Below are 21471 nucleotides of genomic sequence, written 5' to 3'. Positions count from 1 at the left end.
ACTCTCCCCCCCCCCCCACACACACCGCGGCCCCAAGGGGGGAATCCCACACACCATCCCCACACTCTCACTTCAAAAAACACAGACTCACTTTCCAATGCAACAACACATTTATGTAATAATTTTACACAAACAACATCAACATTCTGATGATAATACGGTGCGATGTCCTCAATAAATCTTATTCCCAAACACAATGTCACCACCCCTATATAGTCGTGGTAGATTCCGGACGGGTTTGGACCAACCCATTGGACTTGGAATGAGTGGAGGGGGGAGGGGGGGACACACTGACACGGAGGTAAAAACCAAAGATGCATAGAAATAAACCCTGGTTGCATGCATCGTGGTAATACTCAAAAATACAATTATTTAGCTAGAGTAATGTTATTTATAAAATGCTGTAGGGCTACGTGGTGGAATGGACTTAAATTGATTTTTTTTACCTCCCCTCCCCTTCCTTCCTTCCACACATCATCAGGGAGGCGTGACGCAATGACGGCGCGATGCCGTCACTCGCTGGGTTGGGCTGTAGCGAAATGCTGAATAATGCTGAGTCGGGAAGTAGGAGGAACCAAAGATCATATAAGATCTTTGGGAGGAACTACAGGAGGGGATGTGGGCAGTAATGGGTAGTATGCAGTAATGGGCAGTATGCAGTAAAGGGCAGTATGCAGTAAAGGGCAGTATGCAGTAAAGGGCAGTATGCAGTAAAGGGTAGTATGCAGTATGCAGTAAAGGGTGTGGGAAGTAGGAGAGGGTGTGGGCAGCAGGGGAGGTGGGTTGTAGGGGGTGTCGGCAGGAAGCGGTGGGCATCTGGTGTGTATTTACTCAATGGCAAACTTGTCACGGTTGAGATATTTAAATATTTAATTAATGATTTGAGTACTTTTCCCTTGGGTGGAGCCGGGGTCATTTACAGTTCGTCCCAGACGGCAGCTATAAACTCAGCAGCTCCTCGTCATCGGCTATATAATTCTTGTGGAAATCAGCACTTTCCTTATTAGTGAGCACACGGCGCACTGTTGGTGAAGAGATGTATTGTAGGGGGGTTAATAGGGTACCAATCAAAGAGCTTTGGTACCAATCAAGTGCCTGCTCTGTCCTGGATGGTGTCGAGCTTCTTGAGTGTTTTTTGAGAAGCATTCATCCAGGAAAGTGTATTCCCTCGTCGTCCTTATTTATGCATCGTGGAAGATGGAAATGGAAGACTTTGGGAATTTAGAGGAGGTGAGGTATTCATCACGAAATACTCTTGACTGATTCACGTGTGGCCAGATTACTATGTGGCTGGTCAAGTTGTATTTCTGATCAGTTATAGCTGTCAAACTAAGGCTCTTAGCAAGGGTAATGCTGGAGAATGTGAATAGTTTAATTTAGGGTACACAAAAAAGCTGGAGAAACTCAACGGGTGCAGCAGCATCTATGGAGCAAAGGAAATAGGCAACGTTTCGGGCCGAAACCCTTCTTCAGTTTAATTTAGGGTTTTGTTTGTACACAAAGTCCTCATTAAACATGAGGGGTAGGGGCAGAGACATCTCACAGATAACAAACTACACAGATACCACTGATATTGCTGGTAATGACTCTAAAACTGCATTGGCATACAGCAGCCAATCTATCTGTGGATGTAAAACATGTAAGTTGCAGCTTGTACGTTTCAAAGCCAGCTGAAACGTGCAAGCACTCCAGACCCTGGCTCTGTCCACAAAGCTACCCATGTTTCTAAATCCTAGTGTTCTCCACCTTGACGTCAACTGTGGTTTATGCCAGTCAGCACAAAACATCAAATAAAATCCATCACAAGGTAAACAAGGTCCACTGTAACCAGGAGAGGGCTCCGGAAGAACTGCTTTGGCCTAGGCTTGCCAAACACTTTAACTCCCCTTTCTATTCCCATATTGAGCTTTCTGTCCTGGGTCTCCTCCATTGTCAGAGTGAGGTCAAATGCAAATTGGAGGAACAGCTTGGGAAGCTTATAACCCAGTGGTATTTCTCGAACTTCAAGTAACCCTTGCATCCCCTCTCTCGTCGCCCCTCCCTAATCATCATACTATTTTCAGGGTCATCTTGTTGAGTTTCACTGTCTGTATAACTCGTTATCCCCTACCCCACAGCCAACAATGGACCATCGTGGGCTTCACCTTTCCTTGATGCTCTTGTTGCTTTTTGCATATCTTTTATTTGATCTATGTACCTTCTATATCTCTCGTTTCCCTTTACCCCGACTCTCAGTCTGAAGAAGGGTCTTGACCTGAATTGTCACCTATTCCTTTTGTCCAGAGATGCTGCCTGAGCTGCTGAGTTACAGCAGCTTTTTGTGTCTGTCTTCGGTGTAAACCAGCATCTGCAGTACCTACCTACACATGAAACTGGATGATAGTTTTAATTATGAGGAGGTTGAAGAGGTTTAAGTTGATTTCAACAAGTTAAGTGAGTCAACAATTTCATGGTGTATGCAGTGGATAAACATTCTGTTTGGTAACAAAAATTGAAAGTAGTAGTATTTTTTAAATGGTGGTAGATTGGGAAATGTTGATGAATAAAAGGAGCTGGGTATCCTTGCACAACAGTCACTGAGAGCAAACATGCAGGTCCAGTCAACCGTCACAAAGGCAAATAGTACGTTGGCTTTCATTGCAAGCAGTTCTAAGAACAGGAGAAAGGATATCTTGCCACTATTATACACGGCCTCAGTGAGACTTCACCTGGAATACTGTGTGCGGCTTTAATTAATTTTGTAATTAATTCATTGTAAATAATTAATTTATTAGCCAAATACGTAAACATACAAGGAATTTGATTTGCCAACAGTCATACAAAAAAGCAACAAGATACATAACCACATAAAAATGAAACACAAATTTAACAGCCACCACAAGGGTGTGTGAGAATCTCCAGGGCACACAGCATAAGCAGAGACCCACAGGCATCAGTTCAATGTCCGGGCCACACACACGCTCCTTCACCATGATGACCGCTGTCGCTCTGCAGTCCCTGTCCGCCCGAACAGTCAGAAAACCGTCCACACTCGCACTAGTCCTCGTGGAGTCATGTCCTCGCAAAACACTGAGATTACTGCACTCACGGCACTCCCTCCGAGTCTTCACCAGTGCAGGCAGCACGTCCAACTTGTTTCTTCGGCGACCTCACATACCCCACGGTAATGGAAGGCAAATAACTTATATCTTCTTTTCTCCCGAGGTCGGAGCATTGGAACTTCCGCAGTTGGGGCAATCGAAGCTCCTGCAGTTGGAGCTCCCGCAGTCGATCCCTAACAAAGGGGCCACCAGCTCCACGATGTTAAAGCCGCAGTGCAGACGGAGATACAATGCAAAAGTCGCATCTCCATTGGGGAAAGAGATAAAAAAGGTTTTCCCCCAATCCACCCCCACATAATACAAAAACCAAAAGTACACTAAAAACATACAAGTAAACACAGACCAAAACAGCAAAGACGAGACAGGCTGCTGACATTATACTTCTGAGTGACAACTACCGAACGTTGTTTAAAAGTTCTTGATGTAGCAAAAGGAATAATATCCAACTATCGGCTAAACCTGCCTGACCAGCACAACCAAAAATCTCAGGGTGCTGTATTATCAGTTTTACTGCAGATGGATTTTCAGACTCAAAAGGAAAGAGGGTGTATGGGTAGAGAGGGGTATTGAGACAGAGAATCACTCATGATCGTATTGAATGGCGAAGCAGGTTTGGAAGGCTGAATGGGCTCCCATGACTCCTATGTTTCTGTGTACAGACTGGGTTTAGGCCGCTCCTGATGGAAATTAGTCTGTTTTTTGCAGGTTTTCTGGTTTGACTTAAACAACCCTTTTAATGACACACCACTTCAACATTTAGACACCTGCGTTTTGTCTCCTTCAAAGGACAATCATTGCCAAGACCAATAACTCCCAATTTACAACTGAAAAACTAAAAACACAAGGGCTGAACCATCAGTTAGGCATGCATATCATGGACCAATGTGACTGGTGGAGTTTTTTGAATGAAACTATACAGCCTGTGAATAGTTTACATTCATATTCTGCTCCATTGTTAAAGTGTATTTTTCATACATAGCAAAAAAGCGGGTTCAGCTCACTGTTACCATTCTTACATCAGAGTTAATAAACTGTACGCTTTCATCCAACTCCAGAATACAAAATCTATTGTGTGATGTGTGTGCCACAAACATCAATGCAGTGGTGCAAGGTCACTGCTCAGTTGATGGTGATGTCTTTGAGGTGAGGTCTACACTAGTTTGCTAAGGTAGGTGCAGAGACTTCTACCACATTGACATCTGTTTTGGCTCTGCTTATCCAATCTGCAGCTGTATTTAAATTCATGGTAACAGCAAGTGAGTAGCTCTGCAGTGACAGCTCTCTTTTTATTCCTAATATGTAATTAATTCATAATATAAACACAGTAAATACAATCAGGACATGTCTTTCTCTACTTCGTACCATTAATCCAATACATTCTCTTACGTCAACACCATCTATGTTTGCTCCATAGCAATCAATGCACCCATGAAAAATCTGAGAGACTGTTACATGGGACACAGTCCCTCAGTGACTCTCGATTGAGGTCATTCCCCAGTTGCACCAACCTGCAGGGTTTCTCAACGCAAGTGGTTCTACATCTCAGAATATGACAGTCAGTAGCATTTGCTTGTGGATTCCACCTTACAATGGAAGACCAACTTTAAAAGCACTTCTGCAGTCTGAAGAAAGGTCCAGACTCAAAATGTAATATATCGGTGTTCTCCAGAGATGCTGCCTGACCCGCTGAGTTACCCCAGCACTTTGGGTCTTTGGTTATAGGAGGAGGAAAAGTACTACCTCAGTGCAGGAGAGGGCGCTCTTGTGCAGCTCAGGCATATTGTGGGGGCAAAGTGGAAAGAGATGTGTGCACACTGCAACCCTGTGCAATAACTTGGTTTGGATTTTTTTTCAGGGTAGTTGATGGGCAGGTGATTAAATTGTCATTTTGGAAGCATTTGATAGCTTGTCTGGAAAGAAACTATTTCCACTGCAGGGCAAAACAAGAAAAGGGGTTTGAGTGCAGATGTAATCACAAAGAAGGCATGCCTGTGCATCGATCTGCTTGCATGTTTAAAGAGTTTCAGCATGTCGCTGAATATTCCCACACACCTCTGCAGATGCACTGTAAAAGGTACCCTGACTGGTTGCATCATGAGCTGTTATGGCACTCACAGGAACACAAGAGGCTACAGAGTGTGGTGGACTCAGCCTGGTCCATAGAAACATTGAAACATTGAAAATAGGTGCAGGAGGAGGAGGCCATTCGGCCCTTCGAGCCTGTACCACCATTCATTGTGATCATGGCTGCTCGTTCCCAATCAATAACCCGTGCCTGCCTTCTCCCCATATCCGTTGATTCCACTAGCCCTTAGTTCATCAGAGACACAGTCTTCCCCAGCACTACCTCAAGTAGGTAACATTTAAAATTACAATCCAGGCCATACCCTTTATTCATTGTTACTATGAGGCAGGAGGTATAGAAGCCTGAACGCATACGCCACGAGTTTCAGGAACAGCGACTTTCCTACAACAACTTGAACCAACTGGACAACCCTAATCCTACCTGGGCAACAGAACACAATGGACAACCTGTTGTCCTATCCTATCACAATATGTTTTGTACTAATGTCTTGATTGTTTGCAGAGTTTTTCTTTTCACTGTCTTGTATAATATATGTAATTTATGTAATTAATGTTTTTGTGCGTTTGTCTGAGTCAATGTGCCTGTGATGCTGTTGCAAACAAGATTGTCATTGTGCCTGTACTCGCCAGACTTGCACCTATGACAATAAACCTGACTTGAGGATAAGAAAACATTACAAAAAAACAATGCTGGAAGAGCTCAGCCAGTCAAGCAGCATCGTAATATGTCACCAGGAGAATGTTATCAGACCATGGCCTGGATCTTATGAACCTCTGTGATACAGTTTAACAGCCAATTTATGTTTGCCTGGTAAAGGCTTCACAGAGCTTAAGTTAGAAAACCACCAATTGTTTATTTTCAGTGAGGCTTGACCCAGTCTCTGCTACATGGCCCTCCTCCATTTGTATGCTTTCAATTGCCCAGTTGTCCGTTCCACAATCAAACGCAGATGAGATTGGGATTTGACTCGTCCCAGTGTGATTACCTTTACTTGGATCTGCAGAGGTTGATGTTCATTAAGATTGTTTCTGAGCTTGGATTTTCTCCAAGGACCGACAATTTGCATGGTAATGTCATTGATAAGATTTTTGCTAGAGTCTGATAATGTATACTTTAAATATGCTCTCTTGTATCTGCAAAAAAATAACCCAGCACTGAAATGTATTTAAACTTGTCACGATAGTACATCAAAAGCATCAACTTATAATGAATGTATAGGGAAGAACTGCAGTTGCTTGTTTAAACCAAAGACAGGCACAAAAAGTTGGAGTAACTCGGCGGGTCAGGCAGCATCTCTGGAGAAAAGGAATAGGTGATGTTTCAGGTGGATCCCTTCTTCAGACTGAAGAAAAGTCTGAAGAAGGGTCTCGACCAGAAACATTACCTATTCATTTTCTCCAGAGATGCTGCCTGAACTGCTGAGTTACTACAGTTTTTTATGTGTGTCTTCGAACATATATGGAATATTGGCTAAGTATATTAAATAATTGACTATCAACAATGTTCACTATTTATCAGTACATTGCGTATTTTCTCAATTTGGTTAAGCATTAACTATTTTGATGCATCAGCTTGTTGGTTAATTGAAGTATTTGCATTTTGTATTAAATTAGCTGAATATGTTATGAATTGGCCAAATATTTTGGATATTTACTGAGTTTATGTATTTAACTGGGGTTATTGAAATGAGGGTCAAATGTATAACTTCAACATGTTGATTACCAATGGTTTCACAAAGCTTCAGGTTAAAGTGCAGCTGCCAGAACTGTGCATTCTATGCAATAATTTGAACCATTTTGTCCACCCATCACACCTGTGCTCAGCAACACACATCTGATTCAGGGCTAGCGTCAATTTGATTTAAAAATTCCTCTCCATTTGTCAGATTCCTCTAGTACCCTACTCCTCTCTTCTATATCTTCCTTCAGTCCTGCAAACTCCCAAGGACTAGAAATACAAGCACTACTTCTGAAAACATGTCACTGTTGTTATTATTGGAACCATGGCAGGGAATTTGCAGGGAGCAAGCTCCCATTAACTGTGATGTGATTGTGATCGAATAATCTGTGTTGGAAATGAAGATTGAGCAATAACTGTTGTTCAGAACTCTGGCAATTTGATCTTTTGCATCCATTTGAGAGAATGTACTTTTGATGTGCAAAGGTGACACTTCTAGCAGTGCATCACGTCTTCAATGAAAATGCGCAATGCACGGTACAGAATATAATTTGACTAAACATACCCCTTTCCTTTATACCCCTGGTTGCCGTGGCTGCAGCCAATGTGTCCCCAGCTTTCGAATTACCTCTCCTCTTCTTCTTATGAGAATAGCGTCTTTATATTACACTGGCAAGAAATCGAATTCAAAAATAAGCCAATTCCATTCTCAAAGATATTAAACCTACATTGGAAAATAAATCTGTCCTTGTACAAATTTGCATAATGTTTAGCATAAAGCATCTTGAAGTCAAAGGTAGTCATTGGAATTCAGTTTTTAAGGTCCATGGGTGTGACATGTTGGGAGATGACTGGTCCTGGCATAATCCAACTGGGCTTCAGTGGTTATAGTGAGTAAGTGTCACTCAATGTACTGTTGATTACTCCTCCCTTCATTGTCAAGCGTACTGAGGTACTGTTTTGTTGTGTGCTGTTCAGTCAGTGGAAAGACCATACATGATTCCAATCAAGCCTTCCACAGTGAACAGACATAGATTAATATTTAGTGCAAGATAAATCCAGTGACGTCTGATTAAAGATAGTCTCCAATGCGGTAGCTGGTAGCTCAGGACCGCTCTCTAGTTGGTGGACTAGTTTTCGTGACTACATTTGTGCTGGACAATGTTCTGTGTAACTGGGTAGAATGGAAGTTTTGTGGAACACCTCGGATAGAGGTGCAGCTAGATATAGAGTTCTACAGCCAAGGTGTTGTGTGGCCCAACAGGCAGAAGTGCCATCTTTCACACTGCACATCAAACATCACGCATGGATGGAACAGATCAAATTGCCTGTGTTCTAAACAATAGCTATTGCTCAATCAACATTTCTAACATGGATGACCTAATCTCAATCACATTACAGTGAATGAGGGCTTTGTACCTGCAAATTCCCTGTCACCGTTCCAATATAACACAGTGATATATTCGCATATGTTTTTCACTGGCAACAGAGTGCTTTGGGGCATTTGGAAAGAGGTCCCATTTGCAAAATTTTCCTCCACTTTTCAAAGATGCTTTACAAATCCACTTGTTGTTTGAACAACTCTTTGTCACGTTCCATATTAGAGGAGTGTTTCGTATGTTAGCTAGGTATGTTGAGCAATAATAGTTAGCTTAAGTGTTAAACTCACATGTCCTTTTATTGAGTCAATTGAATTGTTAAAAGGTCATGTGCCTATAGTTTCCTGGTTATGCTAAAACATGTATATGATGATTTACGGGCGACACGGTGGCGCAGCAGTAGAGCTGCTGTCTTACAGCACCAGAGACCCAGATTTGATCCTGACTATGGGTCTGTGCGAACTTTGTACATTCTCCCCATGACCTGTGGGTTTTCCCCAAGATCTTCGGTTTCCTCCCACACTCCAAAGACGTGCAGGTTTGTAGGTTAATTGGCTCGATATAAATGTATGAATGTAAAAAAAAATAGTCTCTAGTGTGAAGAGTAGTGTTAATGTGTGGGAATCGCTGATCGGTGTGGACATGGCGGGCCGAAGGGCTTGTTTCCGGCTTGTATCTCTAACCTAAACTAAATTATAATTGAATTACACCTTAATCGATATATTCAGAGAAGAAATATGTTAAACCGTCCAAATTTAAATATCCTTTAATATCAAAATCTCAGTAAGTATAAATATAAGCACCCATCTCAAACTGAGATTTCTCTCCCTCTCTCACCTTACCACCCTGAAAATCCTATATATACTAGAGGTATTTTCTTTGTCTTATCCACCTCTACCTCATCCTCTATGCAACTTAAACTAATTTATTTCCTCCTCTTCCAAGTTCTGATAAAGAGTCCTTAATTTGAATGATTAACTCTGTTCTTCTTTTCATAGACGCTGCCTGACCTGCTAACTATTTCCAGCATTTACAGTTTTTATTCCAGAGCTAGGCTCTGGCCACCAACAATCAAATCATCTTGCAATTGCTTCCATAGGTGCAGGCAGCTTTATGTAACACTAGACCAAGTGCAGACCCGTTGGGTCTGCTCCCCCAATGGTGTGATTCCCCCAACCCAATATTCCACCATGCACCCGTCTCCTCCAATGGAATTGAAGCCGTTGCCAAATGTAAGTTTCCAGCACTCCCCTGACTCCCTCAATTGCACCTCCCCTGCCTGCTGCAGCAGTGAAAAGTTCAGTGTTCCTGTCTTGCAACTTTGTTTCGAAGTGTGTTGGAAGCTGATAGGAAGGAGCAGCCATCAACGAATCAAAAGGCAGGAAGGGATCCGTACTGCAGGCGGACGGACGGCGGACGGATTTGAGTTTTATATATTAACTAGACCAAGTGCAGACCCGTTGGGTCTGCTCCCCCAATGGTGTGATCCCCCAACCCAATATTCCACCATGCACCCGTCTCCTCCAATGGAACTGAAGCCGTTCTCAAAAGTAAGATTCCAGCACTGCCCTGCCTCTTTAAAAAAAATCCATTGACACCTCCCCTGCCTGCTGCAGCAGTGAAAAGTTCAGTGTTCCTATCTTGCAACTTTGTTTCGAAGTGTGTTGGAAGCTGATAGGAAGGAGCAGCCGTCAACGAATCAAAAGGCAGGAAGGGATCCGTACTGCAGGCGGACGGATTTGAGTTTTATATATTAATAGATAGATAGATGCATACAATGTACAGGAAGTACAGGAATATTGAGGGTTGCAGGAGGAACCAGACCATTCAGAGGATGCCCACAAAGTTATACAGGGTACATGCAAACTCCATACAAAAAACACCTAATATCACGATTGAACCCAAGTCACTGGAACTGCGAGGTAGCAGCTCTGTGCCACTGAACTGCCCTCAAAGGAGTTTCTAAGAGGCTTTGGTCTGGAACTTGATTAAAAGTTCAATGCAGGATACCGCATAGAGTATGAATATTACAAAACATATCTAGGGTCCTCCTGCTGCTGGACTTGGGGGGCAGGGTGTGGTGGAGACGCCCCACAAAATAAGGGAATGGATTCCATGCCAGTGGGCCGCAAGGGTGGGAGGTAAAATTGTGTCACTTGTGTAAACAGTATTGAATGTATAGCCTCTGAGAATGTCAGGTGGAGTTTTGTAAGGATCATTAATATATTTATTTCTCAAATAAATAATATTTTGAAGCACAGGCCCGGCAATTGTTTCGAGAAATTCTTTGATATCAGGATGTGAGCAATTTTTCAGAACACACTCTCGAACCTGCACTTGCAGCCATAGTACTTATGCGACTGGTCCAGTTAAGTTTCTGAACAGATGTGATACCCAGAAGGTTGATGGTGGGAGACTTGGTGATGGTAATGGTGCTGAATGTCAACAGGTGGTCTCTGATACTCGCTTGTTGGAGATGCTACTGTTTTGAGTAGGTCATTAAGGACTGGTGCTTCTCAGCATCTACAATTTCACCACCATTTATTGTTTTTTTTCCCGTGAAACTTCACAGATGAAAAACACACAGATCAGAAAGACTCCAAGAAATAAGAGAAGCCGGCAAACTGCAAAGGTAAATTTGTTAGTTATCAATTCTGCTGCATGGTGTATGTGTCTAAGTCCAAGTCATTTTGCATTGTGTATATTCTGTGTGCTCCTCATGTACTCTTCCCTCGGTGGTGAAAGGGTGTCAGTAATGCATCATTTTGGATACTGTATCTGAGTCAGCATCAGATCCAGCAATCAGCGCTCAGGAAGTTTTCATCTCATCCCGGAACAAAAACTATAAGTAATACTTCACTCAGAACAAAACAGTGATCCTGGAGCCCCACTGTCTAGGGGGCACTGACGATGGCAGCCTCGCCAACAGTCTGTCTGTCTTTTTGTCTTTTTTTTGTTATTTTTAGTGTGTTTTAAAAGTTTGTTTTAATGTTCTCTGGTTCGTTTTATGTGGTGGAGGGGATCGGGAGAAACTTTTTTTCAATCTCTTACCTTGCCGGAGATGCGATTGTTTTCCGGATAGTTCTGTAGTCTAACATCATGGAGTTGGAGGCTTTGCTTGAGACTGACTTTGAGCCCCTCCTCCCGTGGCGACATGGACTTACCGTCGGAGCCGATCCCTTGCCTGTGGATTTTACAATCGAGGAGCTCGCAGTCTCGGGTAGAAGGTTCGACCAGCCCGGACCCGGGGTCAGATCGCCCGGCGCAGGGGAGCTGAGATTCCTCCCCGATGCAGGAACTTGATCGACCCGACGCGGAGGGCCCAAAACGCCGCCAGCTACGGGAGCCAAGATCGTCCCGTCAACGGAAGGCTCGAGGCCCCCGACCGCGGGAGCACAAAGAAGGGAAGAGATTGAACTTTTTTTCACCTTCCATCACAGTGATGAATGTGGAGGAGTCACTGTGGTGGATGTTTACGTTAAAATGTATTTTGTGTGTTTTGTTGCTTTTTATTGGGATGACTGGATGGGGATATGGGGAGAAGGCAGGAACGGGGTACTGATTGGGAATGATCAGCCATGGTCACATTGAATGGCGGTGCTGGCTCGATGGGCCGAATGGCCTACTCCTGCACCTATTGTCTATTGCACTGACTGGGATGGAGAGTATGCCAGTTGAATTTTGAAGATCTCCGCTGTCATTCAGCTGGAAGCATTTGTGCTTTGAAATCAGGTAGAACCTTGCACCAGAATCGTGAGCACCAGTGTGCCCACTCAGCCCTGAGGGAGCTTCCCTGCAATAGCTGGTGCCCTTTGTCCGAGATATTAAACCATAAAACTGAAGATAGACACAAAAAACTGGATTCACTCAGCGGGACAGGCAGCATCTTCAAAACCATAAAACTGTCTATCTGAAATTGATCTCACGTTATAATAATAATTAAAAAATAAATCAAAAATAAAATAACAATAATAATAATAATAATAATAATCACTGAATAATAATCCCCGGTGTTAAGGTCAATATTTCTTCCTGATTCAGCAACTTTTAAAACAAACACATTATCTGATCATTATCACAAGGCTGTGTTTGAGGGTGCAGCGCCCATGCTCTCTGCCACGTCTCCTATGTCATTTATTGGACATTCTGGGATTCATTGATGCAGTGAAAGATATTGCATCATAATAAGATTTATTTTATTTACACCACTAGTTGCTAATTATGACATTTAATTAAACAAGCAAACATATGAATCTGAAACCCCTCAAGCCCACTCCGCCATTTAATAAAATCATGGCTGAACTGATTATAACACCACTTCACCTGCCTTCTACCTGCGGGAATCTTTGCTCCCCTTGCTTATCACGAATATACCTCTACCTTAAAAAATACTCAAAGACTCTACTTTCACTGCCCTTTGAAAAATAAAGTTTCAAAAAAACCCACTGGGAGCAGCAAACCCGCACCTGTTCCTCTACATACTAGCAATTTTGGTATCACACACTACCCCCATATTCAGCCTGCCATTTTACCATCTGAAGAAGGGTCACAAATATATATTATAAAAAGTCACACATTCCTTCTCTTATAGAGATGCTGCCAACAAGTCCCGCTGCATTACTCAACGAGCTTTTTTTATGTTTAGTATTGTCTGTCTGTCGGTTTAAACAATAAATTGTCAGCACCTGCAGTTTTCCTTCCTACACTACTAGCCTTTTTTGGTATCACACACTAGGTCCCCCAGATCCCTCTGTATCTCAGAGCTCTGCCATCTCTTACCATTTAGAAATAGAAACTTTACATAATATATATTATATGAAAACTTCCCCAAATTATCCAGGCATCATAACAGCTGCACATGACACTTAACAAGTCCAACTTTTGCAAGGCAGCAGTCAATGATGTTAATATAATTTGAAAACCTCTATTTTTATGATTTAGTATTGTTCAACTCAAAAGTGCAGTGTCTTGTATGGACATTTCAGAATACAATAAATTGTCTATGATTGGTGTCACATGGAAGCCAACAGAATGTTTCATTTATAAATGACATTAGTGAATCATCAGAGTAATAACTTCATAGTCACTTTGACTGAAGCAAGCTAATTGCTTCAGGATTTTTAGAAATTGATTTCCAGTATTTAAACAGCCATAATAGGATTTGGATTCCAAATCTGATGGATTATTAGTTGAGAGTCTGGATTAATGGTTCAGTAATATCAGCACTTCATTCCATGTGCATTCATGCATGTTTTGGTAAAAAATAAACCTGAACTGCAACCTCATGCAGTCCCTGAGCTGCAGCAGAGTTTGGGATTTCAGCTTTCACACAGGTTAGTTAGTAAACCAGGAAGGTGATCTTATAACCATATAACCATATAACTATTACAGCACGGAAACAGGCCATCTCGGCCCTACAAGTCCGTGCCGAACAATTATTTTCCCTTAGTCCCACCTGCCTGCACTCATACCATAACCCTCCATTCCCTTCTCATCCATATGCCTATCCAGTTTATTTTTAAATGATACCATCGAACCTGCCTCCACCACTTCCACTGGAAGCTCATTCCACACCGCTACCACTCTCTAAGTAAAGAAGTTCCCCCTCATGCTACCCCTAAACTTCTGTCCCTTAATTCTGAAGTCATGTCCTCTTGCTTGAATCTTCCCTATTCTCAAAGGGAAAAGCTTGTCCACATCAACTCTGTCTATCCCTCCCATCATTTTAAAGACCTCTATCAAGTCCCCCCTTAACCTTCTGCGCTCCACAGAATAAAGACCTAACTTATTCAACCTTTCTCTGTAACTTAGTTGTTGAAACCCAGGCAACATTCTAGTAAATCTCCTCTGTACTCTCTCTATTTTGTTGACATCCTTCCTATAATTGGGCGACCAAACTTGCACACCATACTCCAGATTTGGTCTCAACAATGCCTTGTAAAATTTTAACATTACATCCCAGCTTCTATACTCAATGCTCTGATTTATAAAGGCTAGCATACCAAAAGCTTTCTTTACCACCCTATCTATATGAGATTCCACCTTCAAGGAACTATGCAAATTTATTCCCAGATCCCTCTGTTCAACTGTATTCTTCAATTCCCTACCATTTACCATGTACGTCCTATTTTGATTTGTCCTGCCAAGGTGTAGCACTTCACATTTATTAGCATTAAACTCCATCTGCCATCTTTCAGCCCATTCTTCCAAATGGCCTAAATCACTCTGTAGATTTTGGAAATCCTCTTCATTATCCACAACACGCCCTATCTTGGTATCATCTGCATACTTACTAATCTAATTTACCACACCTTTGTCCAGATCATTGATGTAGATGCCAAACAACAAAGGACCCAACACAGATCCCTGACGCACCCCATTAGTCACCTGCCTCCAACCCGACAAAGAGCCATCCACCATTACCCTCTGGCGTCTCCCATTCAGCCACTGTTGAATCCATCTTGCTACTCCTGCATTTATACCCAAGAGGAAGTATAAAATAACGAGGCTTTCTCTCAGCACGGTTATCATGGTTGCTGACATTAAATGCGTCCTTTTGTTGCTCACCTTATATTTCAAGTCAATAAAACCTTTGGGTAGATAAAGGGAACAGAGCTGACTGGCAGATGTGAGGCTTTGGTTGTGTCTATTCATTGCCAGTTTTGCACAATTCCCACTGGATGTCTTTAGTGGCTTCCCTAATTTGGGATGCAGATTCTGGTTGGCAACGGGAGGAAACAGAGATGTCACCTGACAAAACTTGCATTTACCGAATGGACCCCTAGGAATCCATAGGTCAAAGGGTCTAAATGAAGTGCGTGATCTCTTCTTTCTCCAGCCCTGCGCCATAACACCCTGCCTAACATTGCTGTTTATTTACTTATTTGTAGGTAGTACGAAATAACAGGGGACCTTCCTCACCGACCCTGCTAAGGCTCCAGGCACCTGTTGCACTATGTGTCTCAGATAGCAAAGATTTTACCCCATGTGGCTTACACAGTAAGAAATTTGTAAAGTGTCTTTCACGTCCCCGTAACCCTGCAACGCACGAAGTAAGCACCAAATTATTTTCAAATTGTAGACTTAGGTTAGGAGGCTACCATTTTGACTTCACAAACAACAAGCACATAAATGACCAAAATCTGTTTAATGCTATTGGATAAGTCAAGAATGTTGGCCAAAGCAAAATGAATGGCACAATGCACAGCGCCGTTCCTTTCATTTTTGTCTAAACAGATCAATGGGTAGGAAGGAACTGTAGATGCTGGTTTATACTGAAGATAGACACAAAATGCTGGAGTATCTCGTCGGGACAGGCAGGTCACGTCAAGTCAACTTTATTTGTCACATACACATACAAGATGTACAGTGAAATGAAAGTGGCAATGCCTGTATTTACATTTAAAAAAAATCTGCTTTGATCTGTTGGTTGCACAACTTACATTCTCTCTGCACCCTTCCACATCTCCAGTTTCCCTCTCCCCCGACTCTCAGTCTGAAGAAGCGTCTCGACCCAAAACATCACCCATTTCTTTTCTCCAGAGATGCTGCCTGTGCCATTCCAGAATTTGTGTCTATTTTTAATGCTCCTGTTCCTTTTACATGAGAGTGTAGTCAATGCTTTGATTTAGCAAGTCCGTTGAAAGACAGCATAGCTGACAGTGCAATCAATACATAAAAGCAAATTTCTGTTTCCTTTTTACCATGTAAACCACATGGAAAATCCATAATTCCAGTCTGACACGTGTGGTGCAACAGGCTTTGGGAGCCTCACGGGGTAAATGAAGAAAAGTTTCTCTGATTTCCAAATACTCCCAAATAAGCAATGAAAGCAGCAGGGTGCTTTGGGATATGTGACGCAGTAATTCATCCAACCATCAGTTTAGATTTTGTACTCGGGTCTCTTCAGGATTTGAACCCCTGAACACTTTTTCAGTGCAACAATGCTGCCACAGAGTACAGGTGATAACAGACAGGCACAGGAAGGTGAATGATATTGCTGAGGGACTCCTAGTTTGAAGCACATGCAAGGAGAAATTGAATGGATCATGGATATAACAAAGGGAAAAACAACTATTGCCTGTACATGTTCCTGGTGAATGAATCGTATAATTCGCAAAGGTTGATGCAGAGAAATGCCTTGTCCATATTGTGCTGTAATAATGGACTCACTCTGTGTCCACAGGAGAAGGCTGCCAAGCGAAAATGCCCCAATTGTTGCTACAAATGTCTTCCGATTATCAGTGGATTCATTCTCCTGGTGTTGATAGCAGGAACCATTACGCTGATTCGTGGTTTTCTTGGTGAGAAAGCAATTCGTTACATGGAACTTGTCTCGCAACATATTCGTATGCATGATTTTAATATTGTATGCCATCTCAATATCAGTTCCCAAGCACTCTCACAATTCAATTCCTGATACCCTCCCACCAAGGACCTCCAGTGTGTGGGGATAACCATCTGAGTGGACACTAGGGCTACTAAGACAGCATGACTTAGTGCTGTCCTAAAGCTCTCTCAAGAATAAGACAAAGAGCTACATAGCATTCTTGTGTAGAATTTCAGAGAATTTGGGGTCTGGAGGCAGGATTGGAATAAGATGATTGGGGGTTTGAAAAAAATTGAGGCCTCAACCCAGCCTCCCTCCACAATATTCACACCTGCCTCTGGTTTAAATGGTAGAGCTGGTTGATAGGTGGCCTGGGGCTCTCAAAGTTGGATCAGACATTCAAATATTTCATCGAGCTGTAGGTGTATCCGTCCCTCGTCCAACTTGACCCGGTTGAGTAGCCTGGGCCTCAGGAAACCCATCTACTGAAGGGAGGTGTTGGATCCAGGAGAAGCTTTGAGCATTTGATCATCAAATCTTGAGGCCCAGGGTGCGGAGAGTGAGACTGCTTTCTCCAAGGCTACCAGCTTCAATCCCCACCATTCAGCACACTCTCAGCAATCCCATTCAATCTGAGATGCGGTCGATATCTTTGGCACATTGGAGCCCACCTCCAGAGTCAGAGTTCCGTGAATTAGGAAGCCACCTCAATAAGAAACCCTCCAGCTATCACCTCCTGCCCTAGGAATGGAACCCCAATTTACACTCACTACCCAATTTGTAACCACTTGTCATATACAGACTTTTTTTGAGGACCTTCTCTTTATTTGCCAATCATTTTAAAGGTATGCCTTCTGGTTATCAAATGCAGAGGAATCTTACACTTTTTAAAATTCCTATCACAACCATTCAAGTTTTAAATACTACACAGACATCAAATCTTGCCTTTAATCTTCTTGAGAGGAATAACTGCAATTTTTCTACACATCACTCTATTCCTCATTCCTGGAACTATTCCAGAAAATCTGTTCTGTCCCCTCTCCAAAATTTGCCCATTCTTCCTTAAATGTTCATCCTAAAATTGGATAGAGTTAACTTAGACTGAATTAGTTTTTTTTTTTAATGGAGGTTTAATGTTGCTGCTAGGATTTTACACTTTGGATCTCTCTTTATAAAGTTGTGTTCCCATGTGCTTTATTTGCATTGATCTCCATTTGCCGGTCTAATTATTTGCTAACATTTTGTGTTTCAAATATTGGGATCCCTAGATTCCTTTGTAGAAGATGGCATTGACTTCTCCAATTTCCAGTAGCCCTTGCTGTCACCTCCCCTTCTCAGCTCTCCCTCAGCCCTCTGACTCCTCCTCTTCCTTTCTTCTTCACACCACCCCCCACCCCACCCCCCTACATCAGTCTGAAGAAGGGTTTCGGCCCGAAACATTGCCTACTTCCTTCGCTCCAAAGATGCTGCCTCACCCGCTGAGTTTCTCCAGCACTTTTGTCTGCCTTCGATTTTCCAGCATCTGCAGTTCCTTCTTGAGCAAGAAAATATATATTGACATTTGAATGTTCTTCAAATTTCGATTCCTGCAGTATCTTGGAGATTAATTTCTAACTCCTGAAGAATAATTCCTAATTCCAGGATCTGCGAGATTGACAACTCTTAGCATAGTTAACGCATTCACAATGGGCTATGTTACCTCCATTCTGTGCCATTAGCTGTCTGTGTTTCTATCCTCCCTTGAAACCTGAAACCACTGTTTCCAATATGTGCCTCCAGCAATCGATTCCCTTCTTTTAAAACCTGCACGTGCAGTTCCTTGCAAAGATACTAGAGGAACAAGATCAAAGATACTGAAGGCATCTTTGGCTCCTTGTGTCTACATGCTTCAAGCAACATCTGCTCATAGTTATAGTTAGAATGCAGATGCATACTAACATTTTCCTGCCTTCTTCGACAAGGGAATCTCTTGAACCTAGTACATGAAATAAAATGTCAGCATGCAACTTCTGCGACGAATTAGGAAGACAAATGCACTGTATCTCAAGGGGTCTGAAGTTTTGTTGCAACTTCCTTGCCCTAGGGAAAAGACCATGGATTTCCCTGCACAGTTTTGGTCTCCACATTTTGAAGAATGACATACTTGCGTTGTAAGCAGGTTAGAGAGCAAGCATTTGATTGATTCCTGGGGTGAAAAGTTTGATGAATAAAGAAAGATTGAGCCGGAAGAAGGAATTTTGAGCGGAACCACCTTTCCCCAGCTACTGCCTGACATCCTGAGTGTTTCATTGTCCCTGTTCTTGGCGATTTGTGAATGTTTCTCCTCATAAATAAAGAACTCATTTTCTATCAAACAAACAATCGCAGAGACCTAACTGAAATTCTGTGCTTTCTTTCAGAGGTCCCAATGATCATCAATGGTTTTGCTCCCAATCGGCCTGTCAGTACATTGGCTACACCCAGCCTGAGCAGCACTATCAGCAGCAGCAGCAGCAGCAGCAGCAGCAGCAGCAGCCAAACAAACACCTACACCACCTCCGCCAGTGATGTCTCACGTCCAACAAGCACTACGACTGGTTCTACTGGTTCTACTGGTTCTATTGGTTCTACCCGTTCTATCGGTTCTACCGATTACAGCTCAAAAGCCAAATGCTACTTTGTGGGAGAGATGGAAGTAAAGGAGAATATCTCCATCGAACTCAACAGTGACCCCAGGTCAGATGACTATCTGAGGATTGCTGAAGCTGTCGAGAAGATGGTAAGCCTTTTGTCTTCCTGAACTGAAAAGGGTGTGAGGTTCAGGTGAAGAGGCAGCACAGTAGCACAAGGTGGCGCTGCGGCAGAGTTGCTGCTTTACAGCGCCAGAGACCCGTGTTCGATCATGTCCGCAGGTGCTGTCTGTACGGAGTTTGTACATTCTCCAAAAACATGCAGGTTGGTAGGTTAATTGGCTTAGGCAAAAATGGTAAAATTGTCCCTAATGTGTTGGATAGTGCTAATCGCGATCGCTGGTTGGCACGGACTCGGCTGCCCAAAGGGCCTATTTCCGTGCTGTATCTCTAAAGTCTAAAGAAGGATACAGGTATTCCTTCATTTATGACATGTTTGCATTGCTTTACATTCCTGGAAAATGTTTACCTCAAGGAAAGTTTTCACTCACTTATTCACCTCTATTCATTACATCCAGCTCAGTGCTATTGTGCTAAAATGTGCATTTATTGTTGAGATACACCACTGAAAACCAGTGAAAGGTATACCTAACTTTATTCATATTTTTAATTGCAAAGTACACACACTTAGCTCAATGTATTAAGACATGAAATAATCAATCTCGGTCATATTTATGACTTTCCTTTGTTCTCTTAATACTGAATTTGGGGATCTTCTTCGCTTTGAGTTGGACCTGGGTTCTCCCTGCAATTCCTGGTTCTTGTGCTTATTCCAGTGTTTGGTAAGAAGTTAAATCATGTTTCCAAGACTCACCTTCCTCTTATTTTCTCTGTTCCTTTCCGATGAGCACTACGTTACCAGTCAAGTTCAGCTCTGACCCATTTTGTTCACTTTAATCCCGTTGCTATCGTACCATTTTCCATGTCATCCATTGTGTAGCATTTGTCATTATTACTGAGTCAATCAAGTAACGTAGAACGTGGAATTGATTCTTTCTGACAGTTCATGTATTTCCTCTCATCACCATTTTTCACCACATAGGTATCTCGCTGTCTAAAGCCACTAGTTCAAGTTCAAGTGAATTTATTGTCATGTGTCCCTGATAGGACAATGAAATTATTGCTTTGCTTCAGCACAACAGAACATAGTAGGCATTGACTACAAAACACATGAATAAATAAACTGATAAAGTGCAAATAACAGATATGGGTTATTAATGTCAGAGTTTTGTCTGTAACTCTGGATGACGACGCTCCTAGGTAACTAATCACACTCACACTCAACATAGTGCTGTTTCCAGACTATTGACAAAAGCATATCCTGATTACTTCACATACACTGATTACTTCACACACGCATTACTTTTAACTCTCTTAAGGGCCTGTCCCACTTTCACCACCTAATTCACGACTTGTGCTGAATTTGCCCTTGAATCATACTCGCAGCATTGTCGTCACGAGGTTGTAGGAGGCCGTAGGTAGGTTGTAGCAGGCCGTGATGCTAGTCGTAGGTCCTCGTGGCATCAAGTAGGTCGGGGCATTTTTTTCTAGCCTGATGAAAAATGGCCTCGAGTAAAAAAGGTCGTGAATTAGGTCGTGAAAGTGGAACAAGCCCTTCACTAAGTTGGGATTTTTTCCCACACACCTATGAAATGGCCAAGTTGACAACCAGGGGTTGCCCTGACCCCCCCTGTCCCAAATGTGGGGGATTTACCTTGTTCTTGTGATAGTTGGCTCCTGAAGGCATTGCTGACAATATATTTTGACATCTGTTTCAATATTCTTTCACATTCTCGCCACATGCCTCCTGATTTATTTCCAACAAATATAAGGGTATAAATTCATTCTTTTCTTTTAGGGCATGCTTATTGGGAAATCTGGATTTTGTCTGTCATCTGCTGAGCATTTCCACCAGTTTGGGCTTTTGGTCTTTGACTCAGTCCACAACCCCCAAAGCACATTCCCTCCAAGAATTAGCTCCTCAACCAAAAATGAGAAACTCCATGTCAGGGAAGCAAATCTGTAAAATATGCTCCACAGTGCTGATTTGTTGAATTATTTCATTTTAGTAAGTATTTTATGAAAACTATGTGAGTAACCTATTACATGCATTTTTTGTTCTTGTCAGATAAATACTACATACAAAACGTCAACATTGAACACGTCGTATATAACTACAAAGATCATTGGAATAAGGTGAGAAGCGGATAGCAGAAAATTCACATCATGG

At 42.4% G+C, this 21471-nt stretch overlaps 1 protein-coding gene across 4 annotated transcripts in view; it reads left to right on the top strand.

Moving 5' to 3' along the window:
- The first annotated feature begins 5670 nt into the window (after positions 1–5670).
- LOC129710709 (transmembrane protease serine 6-like) overlaps positions 5671–21471 on the top strand; it is a 26842-nt gene continuing 11041 nt past the window's right edge. Inside the window, exons 1-5 of one of the 4 annotated variants that reach the window (XM_055657884.1) lie at positions 5671–6254; positions 10816–10875; positions 16429–16546; positions 18972–19330; positions 21370–21437. In XM_055657884.1, coding sequence (XP_055513859.1) covers positions 6252–6254; positions 10816–10875; positions 16429–16546; positions 18972–19330; positions 21370–21437 — 608 coding nt within the window. In that variant the 5' untranslated portion in view covers positions 5671–6251. Of the gene's footprint in view, positions 6255–10379; positions 10876–15567; positions 18731–18971; positions 19331–21369; positions 21438–21471 lie in introns of those variants that run through there. The other 3 variants (XM_055657885.1, XM_055657883.1, XM_055657886.1) reach the window with 3 other exon arrangements.

Source organism: Leucoraja erinacea, chromosome 28, assembly GCF_028641065.1.
Source record: "Leucoraja erinacea ecotype New England chromosome 28, Leri_hhj_1, whole genome shotgun sequence".
In the NCBI taxonomy this organism is placed as follows: Eukaryota; Metazoa; Chordata; class Chondrichthyes; order Rajiformes; family Rajidae; genus Leucoraja; species Leucoraja erinaceus.
Note: the sequence above shows the minus strand (reverse complement) of the source record. Positions and strands in the feature narration are given on the sequence as shown.